Genomic DNA, 18,352 nt, shown 5'->3' on the forward strand with positions numbered 1-18,352 from the left:
ATATCAATAAATCAAATTAAAAGTGCAGACTGCCTGTCACCATGGCACAACCTGTCATAGTTGTGCATTGTGGCACTGGCATGTTTGTCATCAGCATTCGTCCATGATTAGCATGAGCAAAACGGAGTCACCTTTCTCTGCTAGTCCGATGTTCATTTAAATATTATACACAAATCAATTTATAAAAAAAGGGGGAAAAAGCAACCCTCAAAACATCCCAAATGACATACAAAAGCATTTATTTATTGCTCACCATAATAACATATCAAAGCCACCACACACTAACAGGACTCACAAAGCTAGTCCTGACTTGGAGTAAACATTAACATGGTCAAACATTTTTTACATTTATTCTGTAGAGAGAGAAAGCTGTTGCTACAGGGAAATAAGTGTGAATTGAATGACTGTACAAGGACAGAAGAGCTGTGTTTCTTTACAGCAGGCGAACAGTCTTTCCAGTGACGGTCAGATAGTCTTCATCTGCCAGGGCACGCAGAGCCTCTTCAAACATGTCCTTCGTTATTGCCTGAAAAAGGTAAATAATTGGGGGGGGGAAACACAGGGGTCAGATATACACCATATTCAGAATAAATATGTATTTTAATTGGATGGCAGGCATATCTAAATATTTTTTTAGGATTTTCCTATATAGTTAGTTCTCATCAATAGGAAAAGCAGAGCAGGTAGATACTACTTACGGCTTCAGACTGTCCTCTGAGGTCATCAAACAGTTGCTGGTATTTCATGGCAGGGGTCTTTCCCCTGGACTGGATCATTTTCTTCAGGGCCTGGGCCACTTCCTCCTTACGCTTACGGGCCGTGGCACTCATTCCTGGATTGAGTAAAAACAAGACAGGTTAATACTTGCACCATACTGGGGGGAGGGGCGTTGTAGACAAAGGCTTCCATACCAGTTGTGAGAATGGAGATGTCCACGAAGCCAGTCCTGGGGTCTGTGGCAGACTGCTTGAGGGCCTCACGGTGCAGTCTCTTGGCCTCCTCCACATCAATTGTCTCCACCTTGTCAGAGAAGCGCACCTTGGCATGGGCCTCGGCCAGTCGAATCAGAGACTCCAGCTGCCTGGGGTAGGCAGACACCATCCCCCGCCCGCTGCCAATCTTCCTCATGTCCACATATGCCTGGGAGAGAGAAAGATACCCATACAATCAATCCCATTTCTTTATAAAGCCCTTTTACACTGTTGAATGCTCCCACAGGATATTTTAGTGCAACGTTTTGATCAGAAGGTCTTTGTCTGGCCTAAACCTAGAACCAGCACATTCACAGAACTCAGGGCCGTAAAATATTTTTCTCCAGCAGCCAGTGTGGATGATGGATTACATTTTTTACTAGCCAGTCACTCAATACTTTTTTAAACCACATTTATCTGGTGGTATGGTGCTAATGTCAGGCCCTGAAGTTACATCTACATCACAACAACTTTTAATTTGGAGCATTTTATTCAAATTATATCATACTTCAATGAGTGCCTGGCTGGCTTCTTCGTTCAGTCTGGGGTTGATGTAGGTGCGAGCATATGCAATGTAGTCCTTCAGCACTGCCATGTCCAGGAACTCTTCCTCGATCTGCTCCTCGCTCTGGTAGTACAGCGCCACCAGGTGGTGAGCCAGGCGACGGTCGTACGCCTCGTCTTGAGGATCCAGCATCAGGAAGATCAGATCAAATCTGTAGGGAAGAAAATGGCATTTAGTTTTTATACACTGCTCAGAAAAATAAAGGGAACACTAAAATAACACATCCTAGATCTGAATGAATGAAATAATCTTATTAAATACTTTTTTCTTTACATAGTTGAATGTGCTGACAACAAAATCACACAAAAATTATCAATGGAAATCAAATGTATCAACCCATGGAGGTCTGGATTTGGAGTCACCCTCAAAATTAAAGTGGAAAACCACACTACAGGCTGATCCAACTTTGATGTAATGTCCTTAAAACAAGTCAAAATGAGGCTCAGTAGTGTGTTTGGCCTCCACGTGCCTGTATGACCTCCCTACAATGCCTGGGCATGCTCCTGATGAGGTGGTGGATGGTCTCCTGAGGGATCTCCTCCCAGACCTGGACTAAAGCATCCGCCAACTCCTGGACAGTCTGTGGTGCAACGTGGCGTTGGTGGATGGAGCGAGACATGATGTCCCAGATGTGCTCAATTGGATTCAGGTCTGGGGAACGGGCGGGCCAGTCCATAGCATCAATGCCTTCCTCTTGCAGGAACTGCTGACACACTCCAGCCACATGAGGTCTAGCATTGTCTTGCATTAGGAGGAACCCAGGGCCAACCGCACCAGCATATGGTCTCACAAGGGGTCTGAGGATCTCATCTCGGTACCTAATGGCAGTCAGGCTACCTCTGGCGAGCACATGGAGGGCTGTGCGGCCCCCCAAAGAAATGCCACCCCACACCATGACTGACCCACCGCCAAACCGGTCATGCTGGAGGATGTTGCAGGCAACAGAATGTTCTCCACGGCGTCTCCAGACTCTGTCACGTCTGTCACATGTGCTCAGTGTGAACCTGCTTTCATCTGTGAAGAGCACAGGGCGCCAGTGGCGAATTTGCCAATCTTGGTGTTCTCTGGCAAATGCCAAACGTCCTGCACGGTGTTGGGCTGTAAGCACAACCCCCACCTGTGGACGTTGGGCCCTCATACCACCCTCATGGAGTCTGTTTCTGACCGTTTGAGCAGACACATGTACATTTGTGGCCTGCTGGAGGTCATTTTGCAGGGCTCTGGCAGTGCTCCTCCTGCTCCTCCTTGCACAAAGGCGGAGGTAGCGGTCCTGCTGCTGGGTTGTTGCCCTCTTACGGCCTCCTCCACGTCTCCTGATGTACTGGCCTGTCTCCTGGTAGATCCTCCATGCTCTGGACACTACGCTGACAGACACAGCAAACCTTCTTGCCACAGCTCGCATTGATGTGCCATCCTGGATGAGCTGCACTACCTGAGCCACTTGTGTGGGTTGTAGACTCCGTCTCATGCTACCACTAGAGTGAAAGCACCGCCAGCATTCAAAAGTGACCAAAACATCAGCCAGGAAGCATAGGAACTGAGAAGTGGTCTGTGGTCACCACCTGCAAAACCAGTCCTTTATTGGGGGTGTCTTGCTAATTGCCTATAATTTCCACCTGTTGTCTATTCCATTTGCACAACAGCATGTGAAATGTATTGTCAATCAGTGTTGCTTCCTAAGTGGACAGTTTGATTTCATAGAAGTGTGATTGACTTGGAGTTACATTGTGTTGTTTAAGTGTTCCCTTTATTTTTTTGAGCAGTATATATATATATATGTTTAATGCCTAACATACTCAAATCTTATTGATTTACAACAGTTCATAAGAGTGTTGAGCCAGTAACCAGAAGGTCGCCAGTTTGAATCCCCGAGCTGACTAAGTGAAAAATCTGTTGATGTGCCCTTGAGTAATTGCTCCTGTAAGTCGCTGTGGATAAGAGCGTCTGCTAAATGATTAAAATGTAAATGATATGCATGTTCTGAGTGCAATATTTATTTATGCCCACAAAGTGGAGAAGACATTGTTTAGGGTTCAGTGGCCGTCAGTGAAGCGACCTAAATAAGATATTATTGACAATCAATACCATGTACCAACAACAGTGTTCAGAGCTGTTAAGCTATCAGGTAATATTTACCTTGAGAGCAGTGTGTGAGGGAGCTGGATGTTCTCGATGGTCGTCTTCTTGGGGTTCCACTGAGACTCCACGGGATTGGCTGCTGCCAGGACGGAGGTGCGCGCATTGAGCTGGCAAATAATTCCAGCCTGCACAAAGAGAAGAGCTTTGTGAGAAACTACCCTAATTAGATGTTAGCAACACCACATTCAACAGAAGCCTATACGTTTCTCAGAAGTGCATTGGTCATTAGGACTAGTCCTGAGTCTTGTGCTGAAACTTCAACATCAAACAGTCAACTTGTTTTGTCCTTTTCTAAACCCACCTTGGCGATGGAGAGAGTCTGCTGCTCCATGACCTCATGCAGCACAGAGCGTGTGCTGTCACTCATCTTGTCAAACTCATCAATACAGCATATCCCGTTATCACTGAGCACCAGGGCCCCAGTCTGCAGCACCAGCTGCTTGGTCTCTGGGTCCTTCATCACGTAGGCGGTGAGGCCCACGGCGCTGGAGCCCTTCCCAGATGTGTACTGGCCGCGGGGCACCAGGTTGAACACGTACTGCAGCAGCTGGGACTTGGAGGTACCGGGGTCTCCACAGAGCAGGATGTTTACCTCGGCACGGAAGTTACCACGGCCTGTCTGGCTGAAGTCTTTACGGGTGCCCCCGAACAGCTGGAGAAGAATACCCTGTGGAAAAGAGATAGATTATAGTCCTGGTCATGACTTAAATTAAAGTCAAATCTAAACTCAGGCAAAATTAAACAATTGCTGCTGTAAAATGCCCTGGGAAAAGAATTACAAACTTTATAGTACTGTTCATAGATGTTGAATAAAAGCAAAATCCATAATATGAAAGACTGCAGTTACACATCCCTGGCAGCAGAGGACGCCACACTGCTATGGTCATCTGAAGGGATCGATGGGACAATTGTCCTGTGGCGAGTTTCCCAAAAGCGTTGTCGCACAAACATCTTATATCCATAGCAGGCAATGTAGAAAATATAATCTTAGTGCTGCAATGTTGCTTCCTGGAAACTCATCCTTGACTGATAGTCGATAACCATCCCCACTGACCTTCTTGATGTCCTCTTGTTCGTAGATACTGGGGGCCAGGGCGGAGGAGAGACGCTCGTACACGTCTGGTTTGGCGGCCAGCTCCTTCAGTGTCTGGACGCGCTCCTCAGTGAAAAGCTTCTGGTCTGAATCCTCATCCAGCCCGTGAAGGCGCTTCTCGTCCGTCTTACGGAAGTGGATGACGTCGATGTGGGTCTTGTACACAGACTTCACGTTGCTCTGGCGAGGGTTCTCACGCATAGGCACCGCTCTGTAGATACCTGTGGTGGAGTTGAGGAGTTTAGTAATGACGATAGTCATTTTCTGTTTACCATCAAACGTCACGTTCCAGTGATGTACACGCATCCCGAACATCAAAAAGCTCTGTAGCTGGATTGCTAACGCTGATGTTGGGAGTCTCGGGACCGTGACAAACTTAACAGTGAGTGAGTGATGACCATAAAAACACGCAAGGCTGATGGCTAAAGCCATGTTCAACAAGTATATTATCCTTCTGGCTTTATCTAGCTCAATTTGGGATATTTTACCTTGCCTTGCTAGGTAATCAATCCTCTGATGACATCTGCGATGTTGTAGATGATAACCATCTAATTACGTGTTTGTTTAACTTGCACAAGCTGCATTTTATGTTGCATGTGATCGTATCCACTGCTGGGTAAACAAAGAGGTTTCTGATGACGAACTGTGCGCGCAACTTTTCATGACGGAAAATGGGTCTATAGGACCAAACTGCAATAAGGCACAGCAGCAATATGCATGACTAGGGCCAATAGTTTTTCCTGACCCGTGACCGGACCAGGAAAACTAGGCCCATGGTTATAGGCTTTAAAGGGGCAATCCGCAGTTGAATCAATAAAGTGGGCACCCCACCTCTGTTTTAGTAAAAAAGCTGAGGGATGGGCCTGGAGAAATGTAACCACTTAAAATCATAGACAGAATATTAATGCAAGGACTGACCATCCAAGATATAAAAATGATAGCTTTAAGCATACTGAGGTTATACAGTGTATACAAACACTGAAGTAAAACAAGCTTATATTTTGGTTTCTGACAGTTAAACTAAAGCTCATGAGGCACTTATAAGTTATATTCTTAAAAAATCAATGAGTATATATAATTAATTTATAAGTCCAAAAATGGGTGTAGCAACTGCGGATTGCCCCTTTAACTAGAGCACAGAGTCTTTCCTGGTCAGGTCACATTGAAAGTTAAAACTCCTAGCCCTTCATAGCCTGTGTGACCATGTCACCAACAGCAAAGCTATACATCCATCGATTCACAGCAATTTCTTCTGCGGGTCAAACAGCTCACCAGTGATGTTGATGCGGTCTCCTGGCTGTACTTTGTCGACCAGGTCGTTGTGAGCATACACTATGGTGGTGTGAGGGGTCTGCCCAGCAGGCATGTCATCAGGAGACTCCTGAACTTTGATCTGAAAAAGAGAGAGGAGAAAATTAATCAGAGTGAGAAAACAGGAGCTCTGCTTCTTTAGAGGTGTGGCTGGGAATACACACGTATTTTATTTGTGTACGAACCCAGGAAGATAAGCTCCAATGGGTATCTAAACTAAACCACTATCTCATCAGTTCTGTTCAACAGCATCCAAGAAAATGATATCTTCTTTTGAAAGTAAGCAGACTGTCATACAGTATAAAGACATCCCCCATGCCCTCTCCCTGGTAGAGGTCTTCACGTATCCACCTGTACCCAAATATCTAGCGGGCCCGGATCAAGAATTCTAAATAATGTCACAGGTCTGGGTTGTATCTGATTGTCACGTGTACGTGTCATTTTAACTGGCTTGTCTGGAAGGACCTGTACAGAGCCGAACGAGACTGCTGAAGTAGAGAGAGTTTGTATCATTTATGCTCCTGCTCTTGCTTTTCACAAGAGTGGCGCGTGTACCTTGTTGTTGGCCAATCATAAGTCGTCAAAGCGGCAATAGGCTACAGTCATACAGCCTCTGTTTGTGGTAAAAGTTAGGAGATATCTAATCAATGGAAGATGGAATTAAAATGACGGAGTTCAAAGTTAAAAGGAAGAAGGATAGGCTACAACGACCAAGGGCCAACAGGCAGGCTGCTACTTTATATTTTCAATGGAGTTGTTATTGTGTAGGATGAGAAAGCGCATGGCTCGATTAGCCTAGCTAGCTTAACTAGCTTCTCCTGGTTTGATGCAGTAAAGACAGGTAATACATAATCATATTGGCCGGCAGGGATGTAGCTCAGTTGGTAGAGCATGGCGTTTGCAACGCCAGGGTTGTGGGTTCGATTCCCACGGGGGGCCAGTATAAAAAATCAAATAAAAATAATAATATAATGTATGCACTCACTAACTGTAAGTCGCTCTGGATAAGAGCGTCTGCTAAATTACTAAAATGTAAATGTAAATAAATAACCTAGCTATGGCAGCTATTAGTCTACTACAGTGGCTTGCAAAAGTATTCACCCCCCTTGGCATTTTTCCTATTTTGTTGCCTTACAACCTGGAATTAAAATGGATTTGTTTGCATCATTTGATTTACACCACATGCCTACCACTTTGAAGATGCAAAATATTTTTTCTTGTGAAACAAACAAGAAATAAGACAAAAAAACAGAAAACTTGAGCGTGCATAACTATATAAGTTATTTTTTTCATTCCACTTCACCAATTTGGACTATTTTATGTATGTCCATTACATGAAATCCAAATAAAAATCCATTTAAATTACAGGTGGCAATGCAACAAAATAGGAAGAACGGCCAAGGGGATGAATACTTTTGCAAGGCACTGTATAGCACGAGTCGACTTGGTTGGTTGCAGTCTCTCCCTCCCTCCTCACTGGGTCACTTGCGCACACTCACAGTAGCCTACACACACAGCATGGCCCCTGCTAGAGCGTCACTTCTCTCTACCTCCTCTCACACTCACAGTAGCCTACACACACAGCATGGCCCCTGCTAGAGCGTCACTTCTCTCTACCTCCTCTCACACTCACAGTAGCCTACACACACAGCATGGCCCCTGCTAGAGCGTCACTTCTCTCTACCTCCTCTCACACTCACAGTAGCCTACACACACAGCATGGCCCCTGCTAGAGCGTCACTTCTCTCTACCTCCTCTCACACTCACAGTAGCCTACACACACAGCATGGCCCCTGCTAGAGCGTCACTTCTCTCTACCTCCTCTCACACTCACAGTAGCCTACACACACAGCATGGCCCCTGCTAGAGCGTCACTTCTCTCTACCTCCTCTCACACTCACAGTAGCCTACACACACAGCATGGCCCCTGCTAGAGCGTCACTTCTCTCTACCTCTCCCTCACGCTTTATCAGCTCCGGTTAATAAAGTAGCTTAAAAATTTGACTTTGCTGCTTCCCTCACTCGGATCAGACCTGGATCCGACCAGGTCTATACGGAACGGGTCTAGTTGTCCTCGGGTCCGTATATTTAAATGTATTGGTGTCTTGTACTACTATAAAAAACAACTTCTGGTGCCTTCTACCTCTCCCCATAGCTCACCATCTGTTTGTCGGAGAAGGCCGAGCGGTTGTGGATGAGGGCCAGGCTGTGGGTGGTGTTACAGTTGCGGCACACTGCGGGTTCTGCTATGCGGCCACGGTCCACCTCCACGCGGGTAGAGAAGGCACACACCTGGCACTGGAAGAAGGCCTCCTGCATCTCTGGGATCAGCTGGGAGGTCCTGATCACCATGCCGCTGATAGTGATCATCTGATCAATGTCTGGGAGGAGAGGCAGCGAGGCAAGATTAGTTTTTAATACAATCAGTAAGCACCAGACCTGGGTTCAAATAGATCTTGTTTTTGTTTCAAACATTTTATAGTTGTACTTGATTGAGCTTGCCCAGAGCAATGGAACCAATGGAATAGTACCAAAAGTGCAAACCATCTGGCACTCTAGGCTGCAGGCTCAAATGCTCGAAATTGAAAGAAAAGAAATACATGATTCACTCTTCATATGGTTGTGCAATAGATCTGCATGGGTTGTTCAGGGAATCTAGACATCCATAATATGACATGACCTAGACCAGGGGTCTCCAACAGGTAGATCTTGAGCTCCCGGCTACTATCCAATCAAAGCCACATTGACATTATCCCACCCCTGGTTAGCCACTGTTGGTTAAAAAGCCAAACGTAACAACATCTGCCAATTAATTTCCAGCAATATTGCCAATCTGTCTGTCTGTTTGGTGAACGCGTTTGTCTATCACTCTACATGTAACCAGTTAGTGATGATAACAGTCTTGTGGGTAGACAGAAAGACACTCTCCAAAAACCTTCTCAATTAAATGACATAACTACAGTGCATTCGGAAAGTATTCAGACCCCTTGACTTTTTCCACATTTTGTTACAGCCTTATTCTAAAATGGATTAAATTGTTTTTTTTCCCCACTCATCAATCTACACACACAATACCCCATAATGACAAAGCAAAACCAGGTATTTAGAAATTATTGCAAATGTATATTTAAAAAAATTGAAGTTGAAGTATTCAGACCCTTTACTCAGTACTTTGTTGAAGCGCCTTTGGCAGAGATTACAGCCTTCTTGGGTATGACGCTACAAGCTTTGCACACCTGTATTTGGGGAGTTTCTCCCATTCTTCTCTGCAGATCCTCTCAAGGTTGGATGGGGAGCATCACTGCACAGCTATTTTCAGGTCTCTCCAGAGATGTTCGATCAGGTTCAAGTCCGGGCTCTGGCTGGGTCACTCAGGGACATTCAGAGACTTGTCCCGAAGCCACTCCTGCGTTGTCTTGGCTGTGTGCTTAGGGTCATTGTCCTGTTGGAAGGTGAACCGTCGCCCCAGTCGGAGGTCCCACTCTGGAGCAGATTTTCATCAAGGATCTCTCGGTACTTAGCTCAGTTCATCTTTCCCTCGATCCTGACTAGTCTCCCAGTCTCTGCTGCTGAAAATCATCCCCACAGCATGATGCTGCCACCACCATGCTTCACCGTAGAGTTGCCTCCAGACGTGGCGGCGCTTCCAGACGTGGCGCTTGGCATTCAGGCCAAAGAGTTCAATCTTGGTTTCATCAGACCAGAGAATCTTGTTTCTCATGGTCTGAGAGTCTTTAGGTGCCTTTTGGCAAACTCCAAGCGGGCTGTCATGTGCCTTTTACTGAGGAGTGGCTTCCGTCTGGCCACTCTACCATAAAGGTCTGATTGGTGGAGTGCTGCACAGATGGTTGTCCTTCTGGAAGGTTCTCCCATCTCCACAGAGCAACTCTGGAGTTCAGTCAGAGTGACCATCAGGTTCTTGGTCACCTCCCTGACTAAGGCCCTTCTCCCCCGATTGCTCACTTTGGCCGAGCGGCCAGCTCTAGAGTCTTGGTGGTTCTAAACTTCTTCCATTTAAGAATGATGGAGGCCACTGTATCCTTGGGGACCTTCAATGCTGCAGACATGTTTTGGTATCCTTCCCTAGAGCTGTGCCCTGACACAAGCCTGTCTCTGAGTTCTACGGACAATTCCTTCCACCTCATGGCTTGCAAAGCCAGGGTTGTGGGTTCGATTCCCACGGGGGGCCAGTATGAAAAATGTATGCACTCACTAACTGTAAGTCGCTCTGGATAAGAGCGTCTGCTAAATGACTAAAATATAAATGTAAAATGTTTTTGCTCTGACATGCACTGTCAACTGTGGGACCTTATATAGACAGGTGTGTGCCTTTCCAAATCATGTCCAATCAATTGAATTTACCACAGGTGGACTCCAATCAAGTTGTAGAAACATCTCAAGAGTGATCAATGGAAACAGGATGCACCCGAACTCAATTTCAAATCTCATAGCAAAGGGTCGGAATACGGTAAATAAGGTTTTTTGTTTTTGTTTTTTGTAATGTGCAAAAAAATCTAAAAACCTGTTTTTGCTTTGTCATTATGTGGTATTGTGTGTAGATGATCACATTTTTTTTAAATTCAATTTTAGAATACGGCTGTAACATAACAAAATGTGGAAAAAGTCAAGAGGTCTGAATACCTTCCAAATGCACTGTACATCATGATTATTTGTATTAATTGTGTGGCAATTGTTTTGCAAACTCTGCCATGACGTGCTGCAGCAGTAGGCCTAACAGCAGAAACATCGCTAGACTACCACATTAGTCTCTTGCTAGATGCGCAATTAAAGGGCAATTACACTCAAATCTACAAATGTTTTCCTTTTTCTTCCTAGTCCTCAAATTGTCTTCTGTGATTTTAGCTCAGAACATCAATTTTCGTTGTTTGTCTATGAATAATTGTAATATTGAGAGTAAAAAACAGAAGAAAAACAATCATAAACCAGGAAAGAAAATACATCTAATTTTATGGGCCCCACTTAAAAAGTAGTTTATTACCATTATTATACCAGCTATATTGACAGAAAACACACCTCTTGTACACCAATGACCCAGGGAAGAGTTGCAGGGTAGAGGAGAAGAATGTGCCTATTTGAAAGCTATAAAAAATATATGCAGTAGCTCATGATATGTTTCATTTTTTAAAGAAGCTCTCATGCAAAAAAAAAGGTTGGAGACCCCTGGTCTAGACTCTTACCTTCAGGGTTCAGGCTCCTCATGTTCCTGGTCTTCAGGGCGTTGTATGGCCGCACCTGGATCTGGTGTTCCAAGATGGAGTCTGGGAAACGTTCGAAGAACAGCTCATTGACTGCCATGTCAAATGTAGGTATGACTTCCTGCGATAGAGATATAGGAGAAACGTTATGAATCACCATTTTTATTGGTATGCCCACATCATTAAACATATTGTATCTCTATGGGTAGGCCCATGGTAATAAATTGCAGACAAAAATTTTGCAGATAAATATTACAGAAAACCGCCTGTGCTTGCCGTCACAATTTGATTTAATACGGTCATAAGCGAACATGTTTTAACTTCGCATTCATAGCTCACTATCCTCCATCAATATTAATGTTGGAGACCGTCTGGCACGTGTATGCGTGTGTATTTACCTGGGGGTAGGAGATGAGCTGCCTGTACAGGTCTGCATCAAAGGACTGCACATGGCTGCAGTTGACATTCAGCACAGGCTCACCAATCACACTGATCTAGAGGGACGACAGAAATGATAAGCAAAATGTTGAATTGCTAGTCTCAAGAATACCTCAAGAACATCAAATAGAAGAAATCCAGCAAAGGACTAGAGGTAAATGCTTGATCACTGTTCTTGGTGTCACACAGATGGGAGACCCTACCTCCTCCAGCTTCTGCATGTAGAGAGGCTCATTCAAGTCCAAACCAGCATTCTCATCCTCATTAGAAGTGGGGTCAATGAACCTCTGCAGGAATCGCTGTAGGAAAATGAACAACAGAAGCATTCAGATAACTTTATCTTCTATAGATCTAACAATAGATTTAACTAAACTTTTCTTTATCAATTACATCTTATTTATTTTTCTACACCAATGAAAGCACAGGCTTAACTTCCATACCTGAAACTTCTCCTTGCACGTTCCCACATTGACATCAGTGCCCCATATAACCAACTTCTGTCCCGCTGCCTGCTCACTGGCTACTGCACCATCTGCACTTGGCTGGTGGAGTAGAAAATGTCCTAAACTGTTAGAGATTTGCTAACGGTATCATTCAATATCTAAATAGCATTAGCTATTACAGATTTGCTAATGGTATCATTCTACAGTGGGGAAAAAAAGTATTTAGTCAGCCACCAATTGTGCAAGTTCTCACACTTAAAAAGATGAGAGAGGCCTGTAATTTTCATCATAGGTACACGTCAACTATGACAGACAAAATGAGGAAAAAATTTCCAGAAAATCACATTGTAGGATTTTTTATGAATTTATTTGCAAATTATGGTGGAAAATAAGTATTTGGTCAATAACAAAAGTTTCTCAATACTTTGTTATATACCCTTTGTTGGCAATGACACAGGTCAAACGTTTTCTGTAAGTCTTCACAAGGTTTTCAAACACTGTTGCTGGTATTTTGGCCCATTCCTCCATGCAGATCTCCTCTAGAGCAGTGATGTTTTGGGGCTGTCGCTGGGCAACACAGACTTTCAACTCCCTCCAAATATGTTCTATGGGGTTGAGATCTGGAGACTGGCTAGGCCACTCCAGGACCTTGAAATGCTTCTTACGAAACCACTCCTTCGCCCGGGCGGTGTGTCTGGGATCATTGTCATGCTGAAAGACCCAGCCACGTTTCATCTTCAATGCCCTTGCTGATGGAAGGTGGTTTTCACTCAAAATCTCACGATACATGGCCCCATTCATTCTTTCCTTTACACGGATCAGTCGTCCTGGTCCCTTTGCAGAAAAACAGCCCCAAAGCATGATGTTTCCACCCCCATGCTTCACAGTAGGTATGGTGTTCTTTGGATGCAACTCAGCATTCTTTGTCCTCCAAACACGACGAGTTGAGTTTTTACCAAAAAGTTCTATTTTGGTTTCATCTGACCATATGACATTCTCCCAATCCTCTTCTGGATCATCCAAATGCACTCTAGCAAACTTCAGACGGGCCTGGACATGTACTGGCTTAAGCAGGGGGACACGTCTGGCACTGCAGGATTTGAGACCCTGGCGGCGTAGTGTGTTACTGATGGTAGGCTTTGTTACTTTGGTCCCAGCTCTCTGCAGGTCATTCACTAGGTCCCCCCGTGTGGTTCTGGGATTTTTGCTCACCGTTCTTGTGATCATTTTGACCCCACGGGGTGAGATCTTGCGTGGAGCCCCAGATCGAGGGAGATTATCAGTGGTCTTGTATGTCTTCCATTTCCTAATAATTGCTCCCACAGTTGATTTCTTCAAACCAAGCTGCTTACCTATTGCAGATTCAGTCTTCCCAGCCTGGTGCAGGTCTACAATTTTGTTTCTGGTGTCCTTTGACAGCTCTTTGGTCTTGGCCATAGTGGAGTTTGAAGTGTGACTGTTTGAGGTTGTGGACAGGTGTCTTTTATACTGATAACAAGTTCAAACAGGTGCCATTAATGCAGGTAACGAGTGGAGGACAGAGGAGCCTCTTAAAGAAGAAGTTACAGGTCTGTGAGAGCCAGAAATCTTGCTTGTTTGTAGGTGACCAAATACTTATTTTCCACCATAATTTGCAAATAAATTCATTAAAAATCATACAATGTGATTTTCTGGATTTTTTTCCCTCATTTTGTCTGTCATAGTTGACGTGTACCTATGATGAAAATTACAGGCCTCTCTCATCTTTTTAAGTGGGAGAAATTGCACAATTGGTGGCTGACTAAATACTTATTTCCCCCACTGTATATCAATCTAGCATTAGCAGTTATAGATTTCCTGACTATCATTCTCCATATAGGAGTGTTTCCCTACTCACCGGCTCGGAGAGGAGGTCCACCTGGGGGGCCTTCCTGACGGAGCCCAGGTCAGGGCGCTGTCTGACTGGGGTGCCACGCACGCCACTGCGGGGGGTCCCCTCCACCCTGGAGCTAGGGGTCCCATACATCAGAGGGGAGCTCATGTCCACCTCACTGGGGAGAACTGGGGAGAAGAGGATAGGACATTGACATGACATTCAGAGTGATATCACAGTCAGCATCTCAGTTCATTTGTTTTTTTGCAGTTGTTCTGCACAAATGATCTGGGCCTGTATCCACAAAGCATCTCAGAGTAGAAGTGCTGATCTAGGATCTGTCCATATAATCATTTTCATTATGACCTAAAAGACTAAACTGATCCTAGATCAGCACTCCTATTCTGAGACGCTTTGTGGATACGGGCCCAGATGTCACAAAGCCTGGAGAAGTGTTTGTGTACCAGAAATGGCCATTTTTGCAACTACAAAAAGGACTATCTCAAATAGCATCCAGCAGCATTCTGTGTGTCAATGATGGTGAGGCGGTTACCTGAGCGACGTGGGCTGGAGAACAGAGAGGTGTCATGGACTGCAGGGCTGGCAATATCTGTGGCTGGAGATGTGGGCATGGCTGGCAGATCCCCGTTGGATGAGTCCTGACCTCGTCGCCGCTGGGAAGGAGGAGAGACCAGGCCATCACTGCTTGCTACAGAGACAGAAAAAATAAATATATCCGAGTCAACAAATCAACATAATCACTGTAAATATGGGTTATGGGACTCAGATAACGTTTCTGTACAACTTACGAGTGGCTGGAATGTTGTCCCTGCTGCGCTTGCTTCCACCGGGAGTTGATGTTGGTGAAGACATCCTGAATGATCACAGGTCCTAGAAATTAAATCTGGTTGATTAGCTAGAACAGTCAACAAAAACAAAAAGTTAAATACATACATGCGTCATTGACTCGTACAATAACATTATGCAACCAGCATGTAACATAGCTGAGTTGAGCTACAGTTAGCTAATAATAACAACGCCAGGCTAGTTATTGGTACTTGCATCTTTTTGACATGTGCAATGAAAGTGAAACAATGCATCCTACCCAGCTAGCTAACGTTAGCTAGCTAGCTAGCTAGCTGGGTAGTTGACTAGAAACTTCCGAAAAACGTGTAAACTATAAAGAAAATATTTATTCTAAATCCTTAACTAGTTACTTCCTCTACATACAGCATCATCATCCTAATCATGTTTAATTAAATACCATAATAGCTGGCATGTTCAAGACAACTGTAAACAGTAACGATAACTAGCTAGTAACGTTATAGAGTGCAAGACTGAGACACTCAGCCGAGGAAACCCAGTATAGTACTGAGCGATTTTACTTTAAGTCCCAAACACATATAGGTAATCTGAATTCGCTTTAATAACATAAAAGATTCAATACGAAATGACCCATGTAGTTAATTTAACTTTTGATACTTTAGAAATATCTTACAATTACTTTTCTTACCTTCTGTAGGATGTAGCTTTGTCGTGCCGCTGCAATGAATTTGGCGCGAAATTGTGGTTAGTACGTAATATTCCCGGGAAAATTTGCACCAATAGCAAAGCAAAACTATTGAGCGCTAACCATTAGCAGTTGCACATCGAGGGGGCTCAGGTGTTAATGTCTTAGATCAGTAAATACGGTTGTTAACATTTTTCATGAAGTAAATGAATAATTGTATTTGTTGTAGAATTTAATTATTATTTTCAAGACTAGACCCATTATTTTCATTGTAATAACTGTGTGTGTACCTAAAATGGCTGGGTAATCACACCCATTCTGATTTCGTTTCGCCCTACATATTTCCCACTCAGGGGCCATAGTGTCAATTTTTGCCAGAAGGTTGCATATGTGCCATGAGAAATGTCTACGTTTTCTGAATATCATCGCTGGAAAAAGACAGAATGCATATCCGTAGTTTTTCATGGGAATGACATGAAACATACATTCTGGGAACACATCAAACATGCAGAATTGCTCTTATAAGTAATTACTTTGCATTCCCTGCTATATAGTAATATATCAAATGAATAACAATTATAATTTCCAGGGCCATCATGGACATTGAATTTCATTCCCGTAGACAACTGCGTATTTTGAACAGCAATTGTTTAACACCAAATTTGTGAATACAAATATACTGAACAAAAATATAAACGCAACATGCAACAATTTCAAAGATTTTTTACAGTTCATATGAGGAAATCAGTCAATTGAAATAAAATAATTCGGCCCTAATCTATGGATTTCACTTGACTGGGCAGGGGTGCAGCCATGGGTGGGCCTTGGAGAGCATAGATCCACACACTTGGGAGCCAAGCCGACCCACTAGGGGTCCAAATATAATCCAAAAGTAGTGTGAAATGCACTCATAAGCAACATGTAAATAGATGTTTTTTCTGCTGGCGTTCTATAAAAACTCCCCCGTGTTCTGCCACCAATTTGCTCGCATCGCCCTCGTGCGGCAATGTTTGCAAACACAGAAAGGGTCTATAAACTCTGGCTTGGTAAACACTCGTAGTAAAGAGGCGACCACGTGATTCAAACTCGACTCTACTGGTTTGTCAAAGGGGGAGTTAAACCTTTGACGTAAGCAGGGGAAAGATACAAAATACACTCCGCGAAATACAGACGCTTCAGAGAAGTTAGATACAGATCATAACCTACAGTGACTATACAGCCACTATTTTAGGATAAACCTAAACACCACTTGAAAGAAGCAACGGTGTGGAAAAGGAAGATAAGCTCCAGTAATACAGAGTGAGCGTGATACATTGTTGCATTGTATCAAGCTTGTTACAACTACCTGGCTACTAACGAAATCTATTGACGTCTGATCCCACGACCGCAGAAAGCAGAGTCCATGTGCGACATATACAGCCTGGATTATCAGTGCTTGTCTCCACAATGCAACATGAGTTGGGCGGTGGAGCCTACCAACTTCTACGACAACAATCAGCTGTGCAGCGGTCTCCAGGGGGTCTGCAAACCAGGTAGAGGTGATCATGCCACGGGCGAGGAAAGCACCATGGCCAAGCTAAGGACAGCCCCTGCAATGTACGACGACGAGAGTGCCATCGACTTCAGCTCCTACATCGAGTCGATGACAGCAGTGCCACATCTGGAACTCTGCAACGATGAACTTTTCCTTGACTTATTCAACACTGTGAAGCAAGAAAAGACCGACTTATGCATGCCAGCCTCGACTACGTCGTCCAGCAACATGCAACATATGTCAAGTTGTTCAACCAACGCATACGCACTTGGAAGCCAAAAAGAGTTCGAGAGGAAGCTCAAGGGGGGATTTGAGAAGGGGGGCATCAGCGCACCGATCAAGCAGGAATCGGACTGGAGCGAGAGTGACAAGTCCTCGTCGTTACCTTCCCAGATAGAAACCTGCGAAAAGACCTCCGTGAGCCGTCTCATGGGACAACCAACTCCGCCAACAACCCCAGAGCCCCTCTCAAGCCACTCCAGTGTCAGCTCAGCCCAGTCTTCCCCTCGGAAGGTCGGCAAGGTCAGAGGGAAAAATAATGTTGACAGGTACAGTCATGAGTACCACCAGAGACGCGAGAGGAATAACGTTGCTGTGAGGAAAAGCAGGGACAAGGCAAAGCAACGCAACGTGGAAATGCAGCAAAAGATGCTTGAACTGGGTTCAGAGAATGACAGATTACACAAAACCATCGATCAGCTAAACCGTGAGCTCACTGGGCTGAGGGATTTCTTCAAGCAGCTTCCCAATCACAACTCCTCGTTTGTGGGGACCACGGGTGGGGACAGCCGGTGACAAATTGTCACTTTCTAATGAACTGAACTGAACTTTTGAAATACATACCTCAACACACTTTTATTACCATCTGTGTAACAGATGCATTACAAACAAGCTTACATTTATGGCACTGGAAATGTACTGGAAACCGGATGCCTACCCCCATATTGCTGCCGTAATCTTTTTTGGGAAAAATGTTTTTGTATATTAAATTATTTTACCACTTAATTTACATATTGTTATAGCAGATATGATACGTTTCATAATTCCAAACTTTGTATAAGACCCAGAGCATGCTCGAATTTTTATATAGTTTGTATTAAAAAAAAAACGTGAAATATGTCTATATGGAATCTCTAATAAAAGTGCTGAAAAGTCATACAAATCAACTGGTCTATGTGTGTGTTTGGGATGCAGAGATTATTAGTACACATCAGTGATTATAAATGACTTGGCATGGTTAAAGTGGGTTTTATGTGGATCTGGTGGTGCCAAGAATCTAC

The 18,352-nt window shown here is 44.2% G+C and overlaps 2 protein-coding genes across 3 annotated transcripts; one reads left to right on the forward strand and one right to left on the reverse strand.

The window, feature by feature from the left end:
- Nucleotides 1–222: 222 nt before the first annotated feature.
- Nucleotides 223–16,583, reverse strand: LOC311098922 (DNA replication licensing factor mcm4-like). 2 transcript variants are annotated; one of them, XM_084139469.1, is made up of 17 exons: nucleotides 15,542–16,583; nucleotides 14,838–14,919; nucleotides 14,582–14,737; nucleotides 14,053–14,216; nucleotides 12,174–12,275; nucleotides 11,937–12,032; nucleotides 11,694–11,789; nucleotides 11,278–11,416; nucleotides 8,240–8,460; nucleotides 6,041–6,161; nucleotides 4,730–4,989; nucleotides 3,977–4,342; nucleotides 3,673–3,800; nucleotides 1,480–1,687; nucleotides 912–1,140; nucleotides 699–832; nucleotides 223–526 (listed from the first exon to the last, which is right to left on the reverse strand). In XM_084139469.1, the coding sequence occupies exons 2-17, from the start codon at nucleotides 14,899–14,901 to the stop codon at nucleotides 434–436; spliced, it is 2,577 nt and encodes an 858-aa protein (XP_083995595.1). In that variant the 5' UTR covers nucleotides 14,902–14,919; nucleotides 15,542–16,583; the 3' UTR covers nucleotides 223–433. The 2 variants fall into 2 exon arrangements, with proteins under 2 accessions (XP_083995595.1, XP_083995596.1); XM_084139470.1 differs by having other exon boundaries at nucleotides 14,838–14,944; nucleotides 15,542–15,577.
- Nucleotides 16,584–16,677: 94 nt separating this feature from the next.
- LOC311098929 (CCAAT/enhancer-binding protein delta-like) lies at nucleotides 16,678–18,238 on the forward strand. Its single transcript, XM_084139479.1, has one exon. It carries the CDS (start codon nucleotides 16,941–16,943, stop codon nucleotides 17,865–17,867), a length of 927 nt encoding a protein of 308 aa, XP_083995605.1. The 5' UTR covers nucleotides 16,678–16,940; the 3' UTR covers nucleotides 17,868–18,238.
- Nucleotides 18,239–18,352: the final 114 nt, after the last annotated feature.

Source organism: Coregonus lavaretus (genome assembly GCF_964263955.1).
Source record: "Coregonus lavaretus genome assembly, chromosome: 23".
NCBI lineage: Eukaryota > Metazoa > Chordata > Actinopteri > Salmoniformes > Salmonidae > Coregonus > Coregonus lavaretus.